General features: G+C 44.2%; 3 protein-coding genes across 3 annotated transcripts; 1 reads left to right on the top strand and 2 right to left on the bottom strand.

Annotated features, from left to right (window-relative positions):
* Positions 1 to 1,682: 1,682 nt before the first annotated feature.
* Positions 1,683 to 4,318, top strand: F4813DRAFT_378031 (fatty acid desaturase-domain-containing protein). Its single transcript, XM_049245306.1, has 2 exons — positions 1,683 to 3,309; positions 3,371 to 4,318. The coding sequence occupies exons 1-2, from the start codon at positions 2,277 to 2,279 to the stop codon at positions 3,808 to 3,810; spliced, it is 1,473 nt and encodes a 490-aa protein (XP_049094384.1). The 5' UTR covers positions 1,683 to 2,276; the 3' UTR covers positions 3,811 to 4,318.
* Positions 4,319 to 5,019: 701 nt separating this feature from the next.
* Positions 5,020 to 9,433, bottom strand: F4813DRAFT_320636 (uncharacterized protein). Its single transcript, XM_049240988.1, has 2 exons — positions 7,548 to 9,433; positions 5,020 to 7,493 (listed from the first exon to the last, which is right to left on the bottom strand). Exons 1-2 carry the CDS (start codon positions 9,178 to 9,180, stop codon positions 5,494 to 5,496), a joined length of 3,633 nt encoding a protein of 1,210 aa, XP_049094383.1. The 5' UTR covers positions 9,181 to 9,433; the 3' UTR covers positions 5,020 to 5,493.
* Positions 9,434 to 10,409: 976 nt separating this feature from the next.
* F4813DRAFT_401262 (uncharacterized protein) lies at positions 10,410 to 14,341 on the bottom strand (the record flags this gene model as incomplete). Its single annotated transcript, XM_049248385.1, has 2 exons — positions 10,410 to 11,769; positions 11,845 to 14,341. 2 exons carry the CDS (start codon positions 14,339 to 14,341, stop codon positions 10,628 to 10,630), a joined length of 3,639 nt encoding a protein of 1,212 aa, XP_049094382.1. The 3' UTR covers positions 10,410 to 10,627.
* Positions 14,342 to 14,357: the final 16 nt, after the last annotated feature.

Genomic DNA, 14,357 nt, shown 5'->3' with positions numbered 1-14,357 from the left:
ATAAATAATTTATATATAATTATATTATATTATAAATACGTTTATATTATACGTATAATAATAAGTTTTAATATATAATGATTAAAAAAAATAAACGTTTAATGTTATTTTTACATTAAAACTTACCATATATACGTATAACTTTATATATTTATATAAAATTAATATTTAAAATTTTATAAGCTTTTTAATTATTAATAAACTATTATTTTTATTAATTTAAATTAATATTTAAAATTATTTACGCGTGGATATTTAACATAAAAGTTATAATATTATAAAAGTAATATTTTCGATTTTTAAAAGTTTATTTTTATAAAAACTTATATAACTTTACCAATTTAATTGTAAAAATTATAAAATTAATCTTATTATAATATTTAAGTAATTATTTATTAAAAATTAATTTTATATAAATATATTAAAAAAATAAATATTAAACTTAAAAGGTTAATTTTAAACTTACTTTTTATATCTTTAAATTTTAACTTTATTTAAATATTTAAACTTTAAAAAAATATCTTAATTACTTAATATTAAATAATGTAAATATTATATATTTTTTTATATTTTTATACGTTGATTTAATAAAGTTATATCATATTAAAGTTGATGTAATAAGATGTAAAAATATTTTACACGTTTTTAAATTCGCCCCACTGTATGTATTTTTACCCCTTTTACGAAATAAGCGTCGATCGACAAGCGGATCTTGTGGTAGTTAGGTACTTACATTGTCCCGGGGAATAGGAGCGGTTATGTATCCTCATCATTGAATTGCTTTTATCCGACTTAAGACGCCTTGGGTACGGAACAGAGGTTGAAGCAAGAGCTAAACTCAACAAGCCTCTCGCCACTTGTCACCAGCCCATTTGCTCATTTTTTACCAAGATTCCGAACTCAGCGTTATGTTACAAAGTGTGTATGTACGTACATATGTATTTGCGTGGCGCGCTGCTTGGTGCCGTTTATGTTTTCTTTTGTCTTACAGAACCGAGGACGGGGTTGGTCGAACGATGGCCTAGGTCATGTATTGTCTGATGACATACGATAATGGTAATAACGGTGATGATAATGATGACGATGATAATATTTATTTTATTAAGTTTAAATATGCTTATGACTTACTTGTTCGTATGTATTAAATTGGTTTAACTTTGTTGGATTGACTATGTATTACGTAATAATATGAAAGGGAATGCAAATAACGATTGTGTTCTGATTGGTTGTTCTAAGGTAAGAGAGGAGGGGTTCCCCCGAGTGGGGAAAGATATCTATTGTACAAATGCGTGGGCTGTGCGTGGGCGGTGTGTATGGGCATAACCCTGGTCATGTGACGAGATCACGTGACCGTTATCCCAACAAACTTATGCAATTTTAATAAAAATAATCATTATATGATAATTTATTTATATAATTTAAATGTTTTTTTAATAAGCTAATATTAAAAATTTAATTAATTATTAATTTTATTATAAATAATAATAAAATAAAAATTTATTTAAAAATATTTAAATAAATAAATTATAAAAAACGGTAAAAAAATAAAAAAAATTTATAAATATTATTTTATTAAATATTATTATATATATATATATATTATACTTTTATAAAATATAAATTTTTTACATTTAATTTTACATGTGATAATATAACATTTAAAATATTTAAATACATTATACACCTTATATAAGCAAGGATAATGGAAAATAAAGTAGGTACTTATGTATGTACTTATATAGCATTAAACCTTAAAAGATGCATGTGGACTGGGTACATACATACATGTACATACCTGGTACTTATTATAAAAACGTTCGCATTAAAGGTAACATGTAGGTAACGACTTCAGCGATTCGACTTTTTTTTTCTCTTCCTTTTGTCCTTTGTTGTCAAAACCCTTCTTCCCCATAGGTTATGTTAGGTACATAATACCCCCGCTTCATAACGCAGGGTTGGTCTCCATCTAGAAGACTGGAGGCGAAAACGCATTGCCAATATAAACCAAAGCTGTCGCTTTGTCTTCTTTATTTATCAATTCGTCCTTCTAATCGACATTTTTCCACTTAGAGATTGTCCCGGTGCTGTGCTGCCGTGGGTTCTCGGTTCTCGGTTCTCATCGTCGGTCCCAAACACACGGTCAATTTATATTTGACCACAGACTCTAAAAAGTAGTGCCGTTGCTAGGAGCGACGTGACAATCGTTGACGAATTGTCCCCCCCCCCCCCTCTCCTCTGGTTCAACACTTGGAAGCAGATATCCATCATAGTTCACTATGGCTTCTGCAATTGCCACCGGCGTTCCGCGCCAGAACCCCGCCCTTCGGCGAACCATGACATCCACCACTGCGGACACCGATGTCTCGTCGCCTTCTACTGCTATTGGGTCCCCAGTTGACTCTCCTCGGCCCTCCGCGTCTTCTACCTCTCTCTCTTCCATGTCCTCTCTCGAACCCAACAGCGCTCTTCACGGCAAGCTGATTGACACGTACGGCAACGATTTCGAGATCCCCGATTACACTATCAAGGATATCCACGATGCTATCCCCAAGCATTGCTTTGAGCGATCTGCCCTCAAGGGCTTCTATTACGTCATCCGAGATGTCGCTCAGTTGGCCATCACTTTCTACCTCTTTCATACCTATGTGACCCCAGAGAATATACCGAATACCTCTGCTCGCTTTGCCTTGTGGGGATTGTATACTTTCCTCCAGGGTCTCTCTGGAACCGGTATTTGGGTATTGGCACACGAGTGCGGTCACCAATCCTTCAGCACTTCCAAAGTTCTGAATGACTCTGTTGGTTGGGTACTACACTCTTCTCTATTGGTCCCGTATTTCAGCTGGAAGATCTCGCACGGCAAGCATCACAAGGCAACTGGCCACATCGAGCGCGACATGGTCTTCGTTCCTAAGACTCGCGAAGAGAAGGCCAGCCGCCTGGGCAAACTCGTTCACGAACTCGCTGAGCTCGGCGAGGAGACGCCTATCGTGACCCTTCTCACCCTTGTTGGCCAACAGCTTATCGGCTGGCCCAACTACCTTCTTACCAACGTCACAGGGCACAACTTCCACGAGCGCCAGAGAGAGGGACGTGGAAAGGGCAAGAGCAACGGCTTCTTCGGTGGTGTCAATCACTTTAACCCATCCAGCCCCCTTTTCGAGGCCAAGGATGCGAAACTGATCGTTCTAAGTGACCTCGGCTTGGCTATCACTACTTCGGTCCTGGTCCTGCTCGGCAATAAGTTTGGTTGGGAAAACCTATTTGTGTGGTATTTTCTACCGTACTTTTGGGTCAACCACTGGTTGGGTAAGTCCACTTTGCTTGTGTGCGACCGCTTCTGTTGGATAGATTACTAACCGTAAAATAGTTGCTATTACTTTCCTCCAGCATACCGACCCCTCTCTGCCTCACTACAAGCCTGAGTCATGGAACTATGTCCGTGGGGCCGCTGCGACAATCGATCGCGAGTTCGGATTCATCGGTCGCACGTTGATGCACGGCATCATCGAAACACACGTCCTTCACCACTACGTTTCCACGATCCCATTTTACAATGCCGACGAGGCTAGTGAATCTATCCAGAAGGTAATGGGTCGTCACTACCGGTCGGATACCAAGGATGGTTCGCTTGGCTTCATCAAGGCTATGTGGCGCAGTGCCAGGATGTGCCAATGGGTTGAACCTAGCGAGGGCGCCAAGGGTGAAGGAAAGGGTGTCCTGTTCTTCAGGAACTCGAATGGCTTGGGCACAAAACCGATGAAGATGAACCCCTCTCAGAAAGGGATGAAGATTGGTACAGACGAGTAAGGGAACCTAGTTTGACCATCTTGAAAACCGAAACGGTCACATCGAGGTTCCGACAACTGCGACCTTGTATAGCAGTGAACGAGGGTAAGATAGTGTCGAGCCAGGAGTGTATACATCAAACGGCGGAGCGCTTGGCCTCGAGAGCTGAATGGTAGATTATGGCATTCATCGCAGCCAGCAAAGACGCGATTAAGAGTGAACTCCTTGTCCTTTCCTGCACTTTAAAGAAGCAGAAAAAAGGGTACGTAAAAATGGTGGTTATTAGAATGAAGGGTGCGAAATGAAATAGATATAGACTAGAAAGCTAGCCATGATGAGAAATGTAATACCTTGAGCAACAGTAAAGTAATGTCACTTTGAGTGAGAACTATTCAGCAGTTAGACATTAAAATGTAAATGGAGACTGCGGGGTATAGGTATTTAGGAGACAATTTGACATGAGTTGATTCCGGACGATCCGTGATCCAGATACGTACCATACCGGCAAAATGTGGTTTTGAGATATCATATTTAGGGAGTGGAATGATTTTTGTACAGGATATCCTTTCTTGTACGGGAATTAGAATCTTAATTGGCCAGTAATATTAAAAAAATGAAAGTGTGGGTAATACATAAGGTTCAAAAACGTCTACTCTTTCAGCACTAGTGGACTGGCCACCCACTAGGGCAACTAGCTCAATTAAAACACCCCCGCATTGGTGGGGCTAGGAGCCTGGGATTCGAGTCCCAGGCATCCTAACTTTTTAACTTTTTAAGCCATTTTTTAAAGTCACATAACTCTGGCCCATTTATTCCAGCCAATCAAAACCTTAGATTCCAAGGAATGATTCTTTTATACGGAATGATTCTTTTCAAAAGAATTATAATTTTGTAAGATATGATATTTCCCATTTTAACTATTATTATGGGTAATATGATAATCTATATTAGGAATCATTCTGAGTGGCCATATATTTCCGCATAGGTATTGATGCCAACCGGGCGTAGTAATACAACCTAACCCCTAAAAGGTCCGCGAATCATCAGTTACGGAAACCCTCCCCGCATTCAATCGTACCGGCGTTGCAGATCTACGATAAGACAAACTAACCTAGTGTATACTTGTATGCTTCTCGGACGGGACTTACATATAGAGGTACCTTAAGTAGGTATGTATATATATACCTGTCTTTATATATGTTAGATGTTTATTTACTCACCAGCACTCATCCCATACACGAATGAACAACGATGCTGGCTATAATACAGAATGGCAAAGCAAGCGAATACGGTAAGTTGCCATGTTCACTGGGGCAAAGTAGATATCATACTTGAAGACGTACATGTTATACCATAAGACATGAGATTTGCTGGCCAGACCATATTACCTTACCTACCTATGTAGGTAGCCAGGTATAATATTCTTTCTCGCTCTCTTACTATCCTACTTTCTTATACTAACAAGTAACCAACCCATTCAACATCCACCCACGCCTGCACACTCGAATAGCAGAGTGTCTCAAGAGACTAAATTCGTCCGAAACGGAGGTATCGAGCTCGCATGGTTTATTAGTTCTTCATTCCGTGAACATCAAGTATGTAAAACATATTAGTTCCTAACTTCGACAATCCCTTTCCATATACGTTGGTCGATATCGTTAAATTAAGTCTCGAAGAGGTAGTCGAACCGTAATCGTTGATCTATTAACTACGTTGGCGTTCGCATATCCGTATCTGGCTGTTATTATTCTGCATTTGCTTCTCTTTCTGTATTCGCATTCGGCGGCGACAATTCTGGCCAAGTCTATTTGGTTTTTTAAAGCTTGGATAGTTGTCTGCCTTCTGCTTCTTGCTAGCGGGTGATTCATCGGGAGGGGGGAAACCCGTGGAGGCAGCTTTCCTCTTTTCCTTTCTCTTGGTCTCAGACGAAAAATGTTGGCCAGCTTGGCTATTGCCCGCTGCTGTAGCTGTAAAGAGGTGTCTTCGCGGTTCTCGTGGACTTCGTAGGCTTTCTAGGTCCACAGATGGCCTTTTCGATGATGATTTAACCGGTGACTTGGATGACGGGTTCGCCATGTCCGTTATTGTGTCTCTGGGCTCAACCATCTCCGTGATGTTGTGTAGCCATAGAGGCGACTGGCGCAATACGTAATTGAGTGTCTCTTCTCCTGACCCGTCTGATTCCGGACTCAAGCTTGGAGTGGCTTTGTTGATTTCCTTGAACGACGTGGGAGGCAGCGGTGTAGATTCATCGTCATCAACTGGGGAAACCACATCGTATCCTGCGCGCTCCTCTACCGACATAGATGGTAGCATAACTTCTATATTGGTCTTGGTCGAGGTTTTGGGTGGAATGAACCATTCAGGTTTGGCATTGGGATACTCCAACCCGACGGACATGCTCTGACCCCTTCCTGACGCCGGTGGTAGTGATGACGTCTCACGGGACAGTCGAGCCAGAATGCCAGAACTCAGTTCGCTACTGCTGATACTGCTTGAACCTTCATCGTCGGAATTGCATCGCTCGTTAACATGCCGAGCCGAGGATGAAGCTTTGGTTCTTCGATTCATTGGACTCGAAAGCGAAGTACAGTCGGCTATTAACTGTCGCGTAATTAGGGTAGAAGTTGTTTCGGATGCCGCAGATGATGGTGATGTAGTGTCGTCAGGTTTCGTCGTTGGTACGCGGTGGGTGGAAAGTTTCCCTCGGGTTCTACTACTTATTGGACCATAGGAATCAGTGTCTTGGGAATTGATACGTCCGCTAGGGGTTCCGGTAAGCACATACTGCTCTGTTCTCTCTGCACGTTCTGCTCGTTCTATTGCCTTAGCTTCGCTCAGTGCCTTCCGTTTTAATAGTGTTGCTTGATCTGGATCTGTCGACGGGGCTATACAATGGAGTTCCTCTTCTCGTGAGTCAGTGGTTGGGCATTCTGGGCTGCCTGTCACCTTCATGCCCTGGTTCATGCCTAGAGCGAGCTGTGCGGAACTGCCTTCGTTTTCGCATGGCTTCGTTTTATCCGGGAAGTAATCCCTTTCCCATTGCTCATGATCTTCCGAGTCTGAATCGTAGGTGCGTAGATGATATCTGAGCACAGCCGTTTTTTCTGCTTCGGCAATTGTCGCGTCGTCTGGTGGTCCGTAGCCAGGCATATAAGTACCCTTTCCAGGACCATCAGATATCCACCCCTTGAATGGACCTATACCGAGCCAGAGCCTGTCAGCAACATTAAAATCAATCATAAACCCGGTTTCATATCTTTCTATCCACGCCTGTGGATCCCACCACGACTTTCTCTCGAATTCAGTTGGCTTGTCGTCCTTTTTATTGATCCTGCCTTCTCGAGATCCATTTGAATCGGAATCGGTTGTATCAGTGGTGATGCGTATGCGATTCGAATGGCATTTACCAAGCTTGAATATCCTAGGCGACGTAGTGGTTGATTTCCGCTCTTGGGTTCCGGGGGTTGGCTTGTTGATCGGGGTAAATGATGTTGTCGGCTTGGGATAGGATCTACTACGCAGTTTCCGACCGGGACTTGACAGCAATGTCATATTTTTGATGGCTCGGGCTCGTCTATGGAGGGATAGCTCATCACCTGAGTCTTCGCTTGATTGCTCTTTATTATCCGAGACTAGTTGATACTCATCATCTGAGTAGTTGGGTTCTTCAAATAATGACTCGGATATAATGCCATATTTCTCTACAAATACGATTAGCGAAGTTTTGCTAGTTATTATTATAGGTAATAGCGAACCTTTCTTCTCAAACCTGCCTTTCGCAATCTTCTTCACATCTTTAGTAGCTGTCGCTGATATGCCGGAATCCCCCAAATTTGCACCGTGGTTGATCACTTCCTTAGATTCCTTGAGTTTACTTTGGCCTTGGTCTTGCTCGGAGCCGTGAAGCACATTAAAGGTCTTATATTCTGTAGGAGTATTCTGAACCGCTTTCATTACGATATTGTTAGGGGAAGAGCGTCTTTGGATCTTGTGTTTATCTCGTGAGATCCGCTGTCTCGATGCGGTGGTCCTTTGCTGAGTTGCAGTATCGGCCGATTCGTCGCTTCCTACTAGACAATTGGAATTGTTATTGGTGTTCTGGAACTTAGAGGAAGATGGCCCCTGGTCGATTTTCTGCGGCTGTTTTATTTCAGCGTGTTTCTGGGAAATTGTATGCTTTTCATTAGCCGGAGTACTTTCGCCAAGCGGGGGTAGCGAATTGCTATTTGGACTAGTAAGGGATTTGTTGTAGTGTTCCTGCTTATGTCTATGAATAGAGGCATAACCTCCTTGAAGCGCAATACTATCTCGTCTTGTTTTCTTGCTAAGTAGTGCTGAATCGGTCGGCAGAGAGGTTGTACCTTGAGCTTCTTTGTCGATAATACTTAGGTGACTGTTAACAGGATACCGAGAACGTTGTTTGATAGTTTTGGAGGGCGAGTGTACAGATGTCGATACTTTGCCACCTAATTGTTCTGTGTCTGATTCAGACGATGAGCCGGTTATCGTTATAATCTCAGCACCGGCGGGGATTTTGGCTGCAGTGCGTTGACGGGAAACAGGGTGAGGTCGTGACGGCTTTTCGAGAGGCGGGATTATTCTTCCCTGGGAACAACGGACTGAAGCCTCTGCTGAGTTCGCGAGGGTGTATGCTGGCATCGATAAGCCAACACCTGACCTGCGCTTGGATTCAGAATAACATTTTCGTGTGACATGGGAACTCGTATCCTCGTTGCTTGACGAGTCAAGGAGGATGATTTGCTTATTGAGGGGAACTGTGGCTGGAGTGCGTGGGCGAGAGTGCTGAGGACCTCTAGAGGTACGGGTACCCTGAGAAGAGCTCATAAATACAGACGGTTTAACAGCAGGGAGTACCGGTGTTGATGGTTGTGCGCGCTTGGGATTCATCGAAGCACCCATATTGGTTGTTCCTGCATCTGCTGGGGACGGAATGTGGCTATATGGAGGAGCAGGCGTAAAATTACTTCTCTGGCGATCATTGGCTTCACTATCAGAGACCAGTTCGTACGGATCCCGTCGGCTGTCGCGAGCCGTTTGCTTATGATCGCCTGCCAGGTCACGTAAATTCGTAACCTTGATTCTTGTTTCATTGCTAGGCAGTTTAGACACTGTTAGCCCCCGGCTCTCTGTTTTCTGAGAAGCGGTAGGTTTTGAAGGCCTGGTTACATTTTTGATAGCTGGGCTTAGTCTAGATCGAGACCTGGTTAAATCTTTTACAGCTGGTCCAAGTTTAGGATTAAGCAGATGCGGCTGCTTTCTCTTGTGTTTGATTGTAGGAGTACTTGGTTGAGCCATAGTAGGCGAAGCTAGGGTAGCCTGTTTAGATCCAGAGGCGTTTGGTGACTCTGCCTTGGAATTTGAAGACATGACGACGAGGCAATATCACATGGGGGATGCTAAAAGGTGGTGTTGGATATGAGCCGCTACAAGAAAGGATGATATTGTGCAAGAGGTTGAAAAGACGTATGAGGAGAGATGTGAAAGTGGTCCACGGCCGAGAGAACAAGGCAACATTGACCATGCGATGCCAATGTTGGTGATCTTAAAGCCAAGTATGCGGGCACATTGACTATTGACGTTTACACAGGTGAGCAGACAAGCCATCTACTTATGCCAATACGGGCAAGTATCAAGGTAGTGATAAAGTGAGAGCGACGGAATTTCAGAATGTTAGATGAAAGTGGTGATGGCTGTTGGTAGATTTGAGATCAGCAGGGTAGGTATAAGCAAAGTAGGTAGATATACCTCAAGTAAGATTCACCTCCGCTCTCACCTTAACGATGCGGTTACTGCAGCGCTATTTGACCCTTGGTTTTCACACATAGCACATATACCGAGGGGGAGAGAACAACTTCTATCACACCAGGTATGCAAAGACCGGGTGTATTGCACGTACATAATGTACTTAATGGTGAACAAGTGATGGAAATCAAATCACGAAACTCCAAATTGAGCTTTTGTTCCGGGTAGCCAATTTGTTCTTCCCAAACCACACAATGTATGGGCGCATCAAATTGTGCTTGACTTTTAAGAAAGTAACAAGAATCAAAGGAAAAAGTATCAAGATTAAAAAATAAATAGTTTGACAAACCAACTTAAATTTATACAAGAGTAAAACATACCTGCATTATAATTATTTAAAGGTATAAAAATAATACTTGGATAATGTGTAAAGCATTAACATAACAGGTTTATATGTACACAGTATGTAAGAAAAAAAGAAAAATAATAAGTTATATTAAATTAATTATTATATATTAAAGTTGTTAAAGCTTATTGTACAGTAAATATTATCTTAATGTACGTTTATTTAAGCTAACTTGACTTTTATTTTATAAAAAAAAAAAAAGCATGTAACTATAAGAGGTACTTAGAAATAAAACATATTTCACATTTATGCATTGTCCCTAAAACATCAAGCACTATTGAACTTAAGTGCATCATGCATATGTACATCATGACATACATGTACCTAAAAGTATATCTCGATTTTTTCTATTATTAGCCACAATCCATCCGGCCGGGTCGTGACATCCACCTTCATACATTAGGTGCTTAAGCATATGTCAAAGTGAATTGAATATTAAAAAAATAAAGCCTTAAGGTTATTGAAAAAGTTAAAATCCATCAAAAATACGTCTGTCATCATACACAATAATTCATGGCTCAAAGTGTATACAAGCGCGTTTGAGTTACTTAGCTCGACTTGGTCAAGTATTGAAGCCATTCTCGGCCAGCACTTTAATTAATATAAAGCGCAATAGAATAGAAGACTCAGTATATGGCATCAGGTACATTATCTATCTAACAAAGGTCATAGAGGTGTTCTTGGTTTGAAGTACTCCTTGAAGGTATCTAGTTCCTCGAGGTTTAACTTGTAGATAACCGTGCAGCACACAATCAACAGGTTTGGAAATCGTCGAGTCCAGAAACTTAAATATCCATCAGGCAATGGTCCTACCATCTTCTTCAGCGGCTCGCTCATATCACCGTAATGAAACCTTTTGTTTCTGAGCGCTCGCAACAGATCTAGAAGTCTCGAACCGGTGTATTTGCGCTGTCTTCCCAGGCTCTCCACGAATTCCTTAGGTAGCGTCTTGAGAAAATCACCGCGGCATACTTGGGGGGCACACGCTTCGAGCTCCGCTAAGGCCTTGGATGGTGGATCTCGAGGCTCAAGCTCAAAATGATCCGATACGTCACAAAGAAAAGCAAGCCGTTCTTTTGCCGACCAGAAGAACGGATGGGACATGACATCTTTAGCCGAAGGTCGGGCCCTGGGATCAGATCGAAGCATCGTCTCGATTAGGGCTTTAGCCTCGTGTGCGACGTCGCCTAGTACATCCAAAGGTTTGAGGCTGAATTGACCCTTACGGATGTTGACTTCTCGCATGTACCGATCGCCACAATCGAAAGGGTGTAGTCCCTTGGTGAGTACGTAGAAGAATACAAGTCCAAGACTGAATATATCGATTGAGCGAGTAGCACGGCGGTTAGGCATGACATCAGCGCTAATCAATTGACTCGAGTCACTATGTGTGCTGGTCATAGACATTGTAGAAGACTCGCGCGCGTCGTCGTCGAGGAGGAGCTCAGGTGCCCGCCAACCCGAAGTCCCAGCGGCGTGGGCTGTGGTCGCGCCGAAAGATGATTGGCCTCCTTCGAGCTTTTTACACAACCCAAAGTCCGATACGAGAAGTCGCGGCTTACCGTCGCGTCCCATGGTGACCAGGATATTCTGAGGCTTCAAATCACGGTGAACAATGCGAAGGTCATGAAGGAACCCTAGACCATGTGCGATCTGTAATAGGACTCGAGGTAGATCCATCTCGCCGGCCCGAGCCAGATCTTGGAACATGGCGGGCTTTTCGATAATGTCTGAAAGCGAAGCTTGGCACAACTCCAATGCAATGTACAAGAAGCTATCATTCTTCGACATGGCAAAATATCGAATCACTAAATGAGCGAGTTAGCAGTCACACATAGATGTTGGGCGAAGAAATCAATAAAAGAAAACGACTAAGCTCGTACCATTGGGATGGTGATCACTTTCGAGTAACAGTTGGGTCTCCTGGGTTGCAATATCCCAGAATTGGGTAAGCATACGCTTAACAGCAACATCCCGCCCATGAAATTTTCCAGCGAAGACGATGGTACCGTTACTGCCCATACCAAGCTGTTCGTCTTGGTTGACCTCGATACCACCGATCTTGACGATCGGGCCGCTTACATCCTCGGGGTCGTTATTCATGGTTGTGATATTCGGCTCAAGCTTGGATGGTAGACCAATGTTTTGCAAACCAGGGATTCCCTCTCCAGCTTCAGGGGAGGCGTTCTCCCCTGAGCTTTCAACACTGTCACGCTGTTTCTTTGCCCCCTTTCGATGTTTGACACCTCCTCTCCGGCCACGGTGGGCCTTTTTCTTTTTCTCGGGAGACTCGCCCTCGGTCTGCTGTTCACGGTTGTCATCTATATCTACCGGCTCAAACTCCACGGTGGATACGATAGCGGGTACAGCTTTTTCAGCGCTTTGCTTCTCAGTTACTAATAGTTCCTGCTTCTCATCTGGCTCCTCAACCGACGCTCGGATGACTTCAGCGGCTACCTCCCGCGACGGACCAACTGCAGGATCTGTTGAATGCACATATGTCACAGTATCGAGATAATGCCTTGGCTTAATGCGGCGCTTGGACCATCTAACTAAGTCCTTGTAGTAGCGGAACAAGAGATAGACGATGACGGGGAATAGGATCGGATTCATTAAGAAGTCGACTGTCTTATCAGCGGCGTACTGCGGAAGAGCAACGATGCTGCCAACGATGCCTGTAGGATCAGGCTCCGTGTTAGGCAGCGGGGTCGGCACGATAGATTCATTATCGTCATTGTCAGATTCTGGCGTGAAAGGTGAGGAAGGCAAACTTGGAGGAATAGTTGGCGGCCACTGTGCCACGGTTCTTGCATTCCCTAGGACATGAGTACCTACCAACGCCTTGTTTGCCCACGTAGTATCAAGCGTATCCCAAGGGTTCTCGGTGTCCCATCGGTTCCTACGGCTAAGCTGTGCCGCGGGAGCATCGACAATCAAAGGGTACGACCAACCAGACATGGCATACCAGCTACCGGATTCGGTCTGGTTGAGAAACACGCTATGACTTCTGACGCGGGCAGAGTCTTCATCTCGAGCGGGCGGGACGGGCTGAGGGAGTAGGACAAGCTCGGGGTTGCTACCTGGAGGAGCATCTTCCGGCCTAGCGATGTCGAAAACACGCGCGACGGGGACAGAGAATTGGAGCGCGAAAGAGGTGGCCCCGGCAGGATAGGCGAGCGCATAAACTTTACCGTCATGCTGGCTAGTAAAGTAGCGGTTGTCTTGCGTCGCTCGATACTGCTGATGGAGATCATTATCGAAATTGTTTGGGCCCCATTCAGCATATTTAAGTGTGGCAATTTCCCTACCGTCATCCGATCTGTGTATAGTAACGATATACTCTGTTCTACTCAGAGTAATGGTGCCACTATCACTGCATTCCTCACTGTCCGAGTCAACGAAACGCCCGTTCGGGGGGAAACAAGTAGCACTTTGATCAACCTGCGAACCACCCTGTCCGAACCACTTAAGAACGCGACCGGTCGCTGCGTCTAGCATGATCATGGTCGTTTTCTTGTGACCAGTATAGACTACGGGTGGGTTCTGAACAGCGTAGGAGCCGAACTCTTCTACTAGCTGCTTCATTGATAGGCCTGTACTTATCAGGCCGCTGCCAAAGCCAGATGGTGTCCAGACGTAGAGGGCACCGTTACGGGTTGGCTCGACAGCCCAAATATAGTCATCCAGGGGATGATGATCATAACCATCTCGCCTATCAGCTACGGAGCTATTTGGGCGACGGTGGATGGTTTCGACGATCGGCTGCTCAACTTGAAGATGCCAGCGCTCGTCGCCGGACTCGCGGTTAACAGCATAAAGATGTCCATCGACGGTCGCCAGAAGAATGTAGTCTTCCACTTCCCACTTCTCCAGATTCCGCGCAGTCTGCGGCGAGGAAAGCCCAGCACCGGCGAGCAGGCTGGGCAGATATCTTGGAGAATTTGGTGCTCGAACGGACGAAGCCGGAGCCAAAGTTGCGAGGGCGCTCGCATCGTTAGGAAAAGGTACGTTTCGGAATCGCTGCTTATTGGTAGTGACACTGTTCCTGCGGTTAACAGCTGGGGTCTCGTGATGGTTGCGTGCTTTGGAGGGCGTAGCGGCAGCGAGGTTGCCTACGACTCGCTCAGCACCGAAGGACTCATGTCGGGGAATAGGGACATCTCGGCCGTGAACGTCATGTTTCTTCACGCCTATGTTATCATTGTTATAATCGTTTAAAATATTGGCAACGGAAACTGGTTCCGGAGGGGATTGCTGTCGGTGTTGCTGCTGCTGAGCATCGACAAGTTGGAGCCAAGGTAAAAGGAATACGGCTAAGGCGAGCAGGACCTTGCGCTGTTGAACGACGAGCCGTCCCTCGCCAGGAGGCCGTCGCAACATATTGAAGACGTCAATG

This window comes from Daldinia decipiens (assembly GCF_022478715.1).
Source record: "Daldinia decipiens strain CBS 113046 unplaced genomic scaffold F4813scaffold_73, whole genome shotgun sequence".
Taxonomy (NCBI): domain Eukaryota; kingdom Fungi; phylum Ascomycota; class Sordariomycetes; order Xylariales; family Hypoxylaceae; genus Daldinia; species Daldinia decipiens.
The sequence above is the reverse complement of the archived record's forward strand: the minus strand, read 5'-3'. Positions and strand labels throughout refer to the sequence as shown.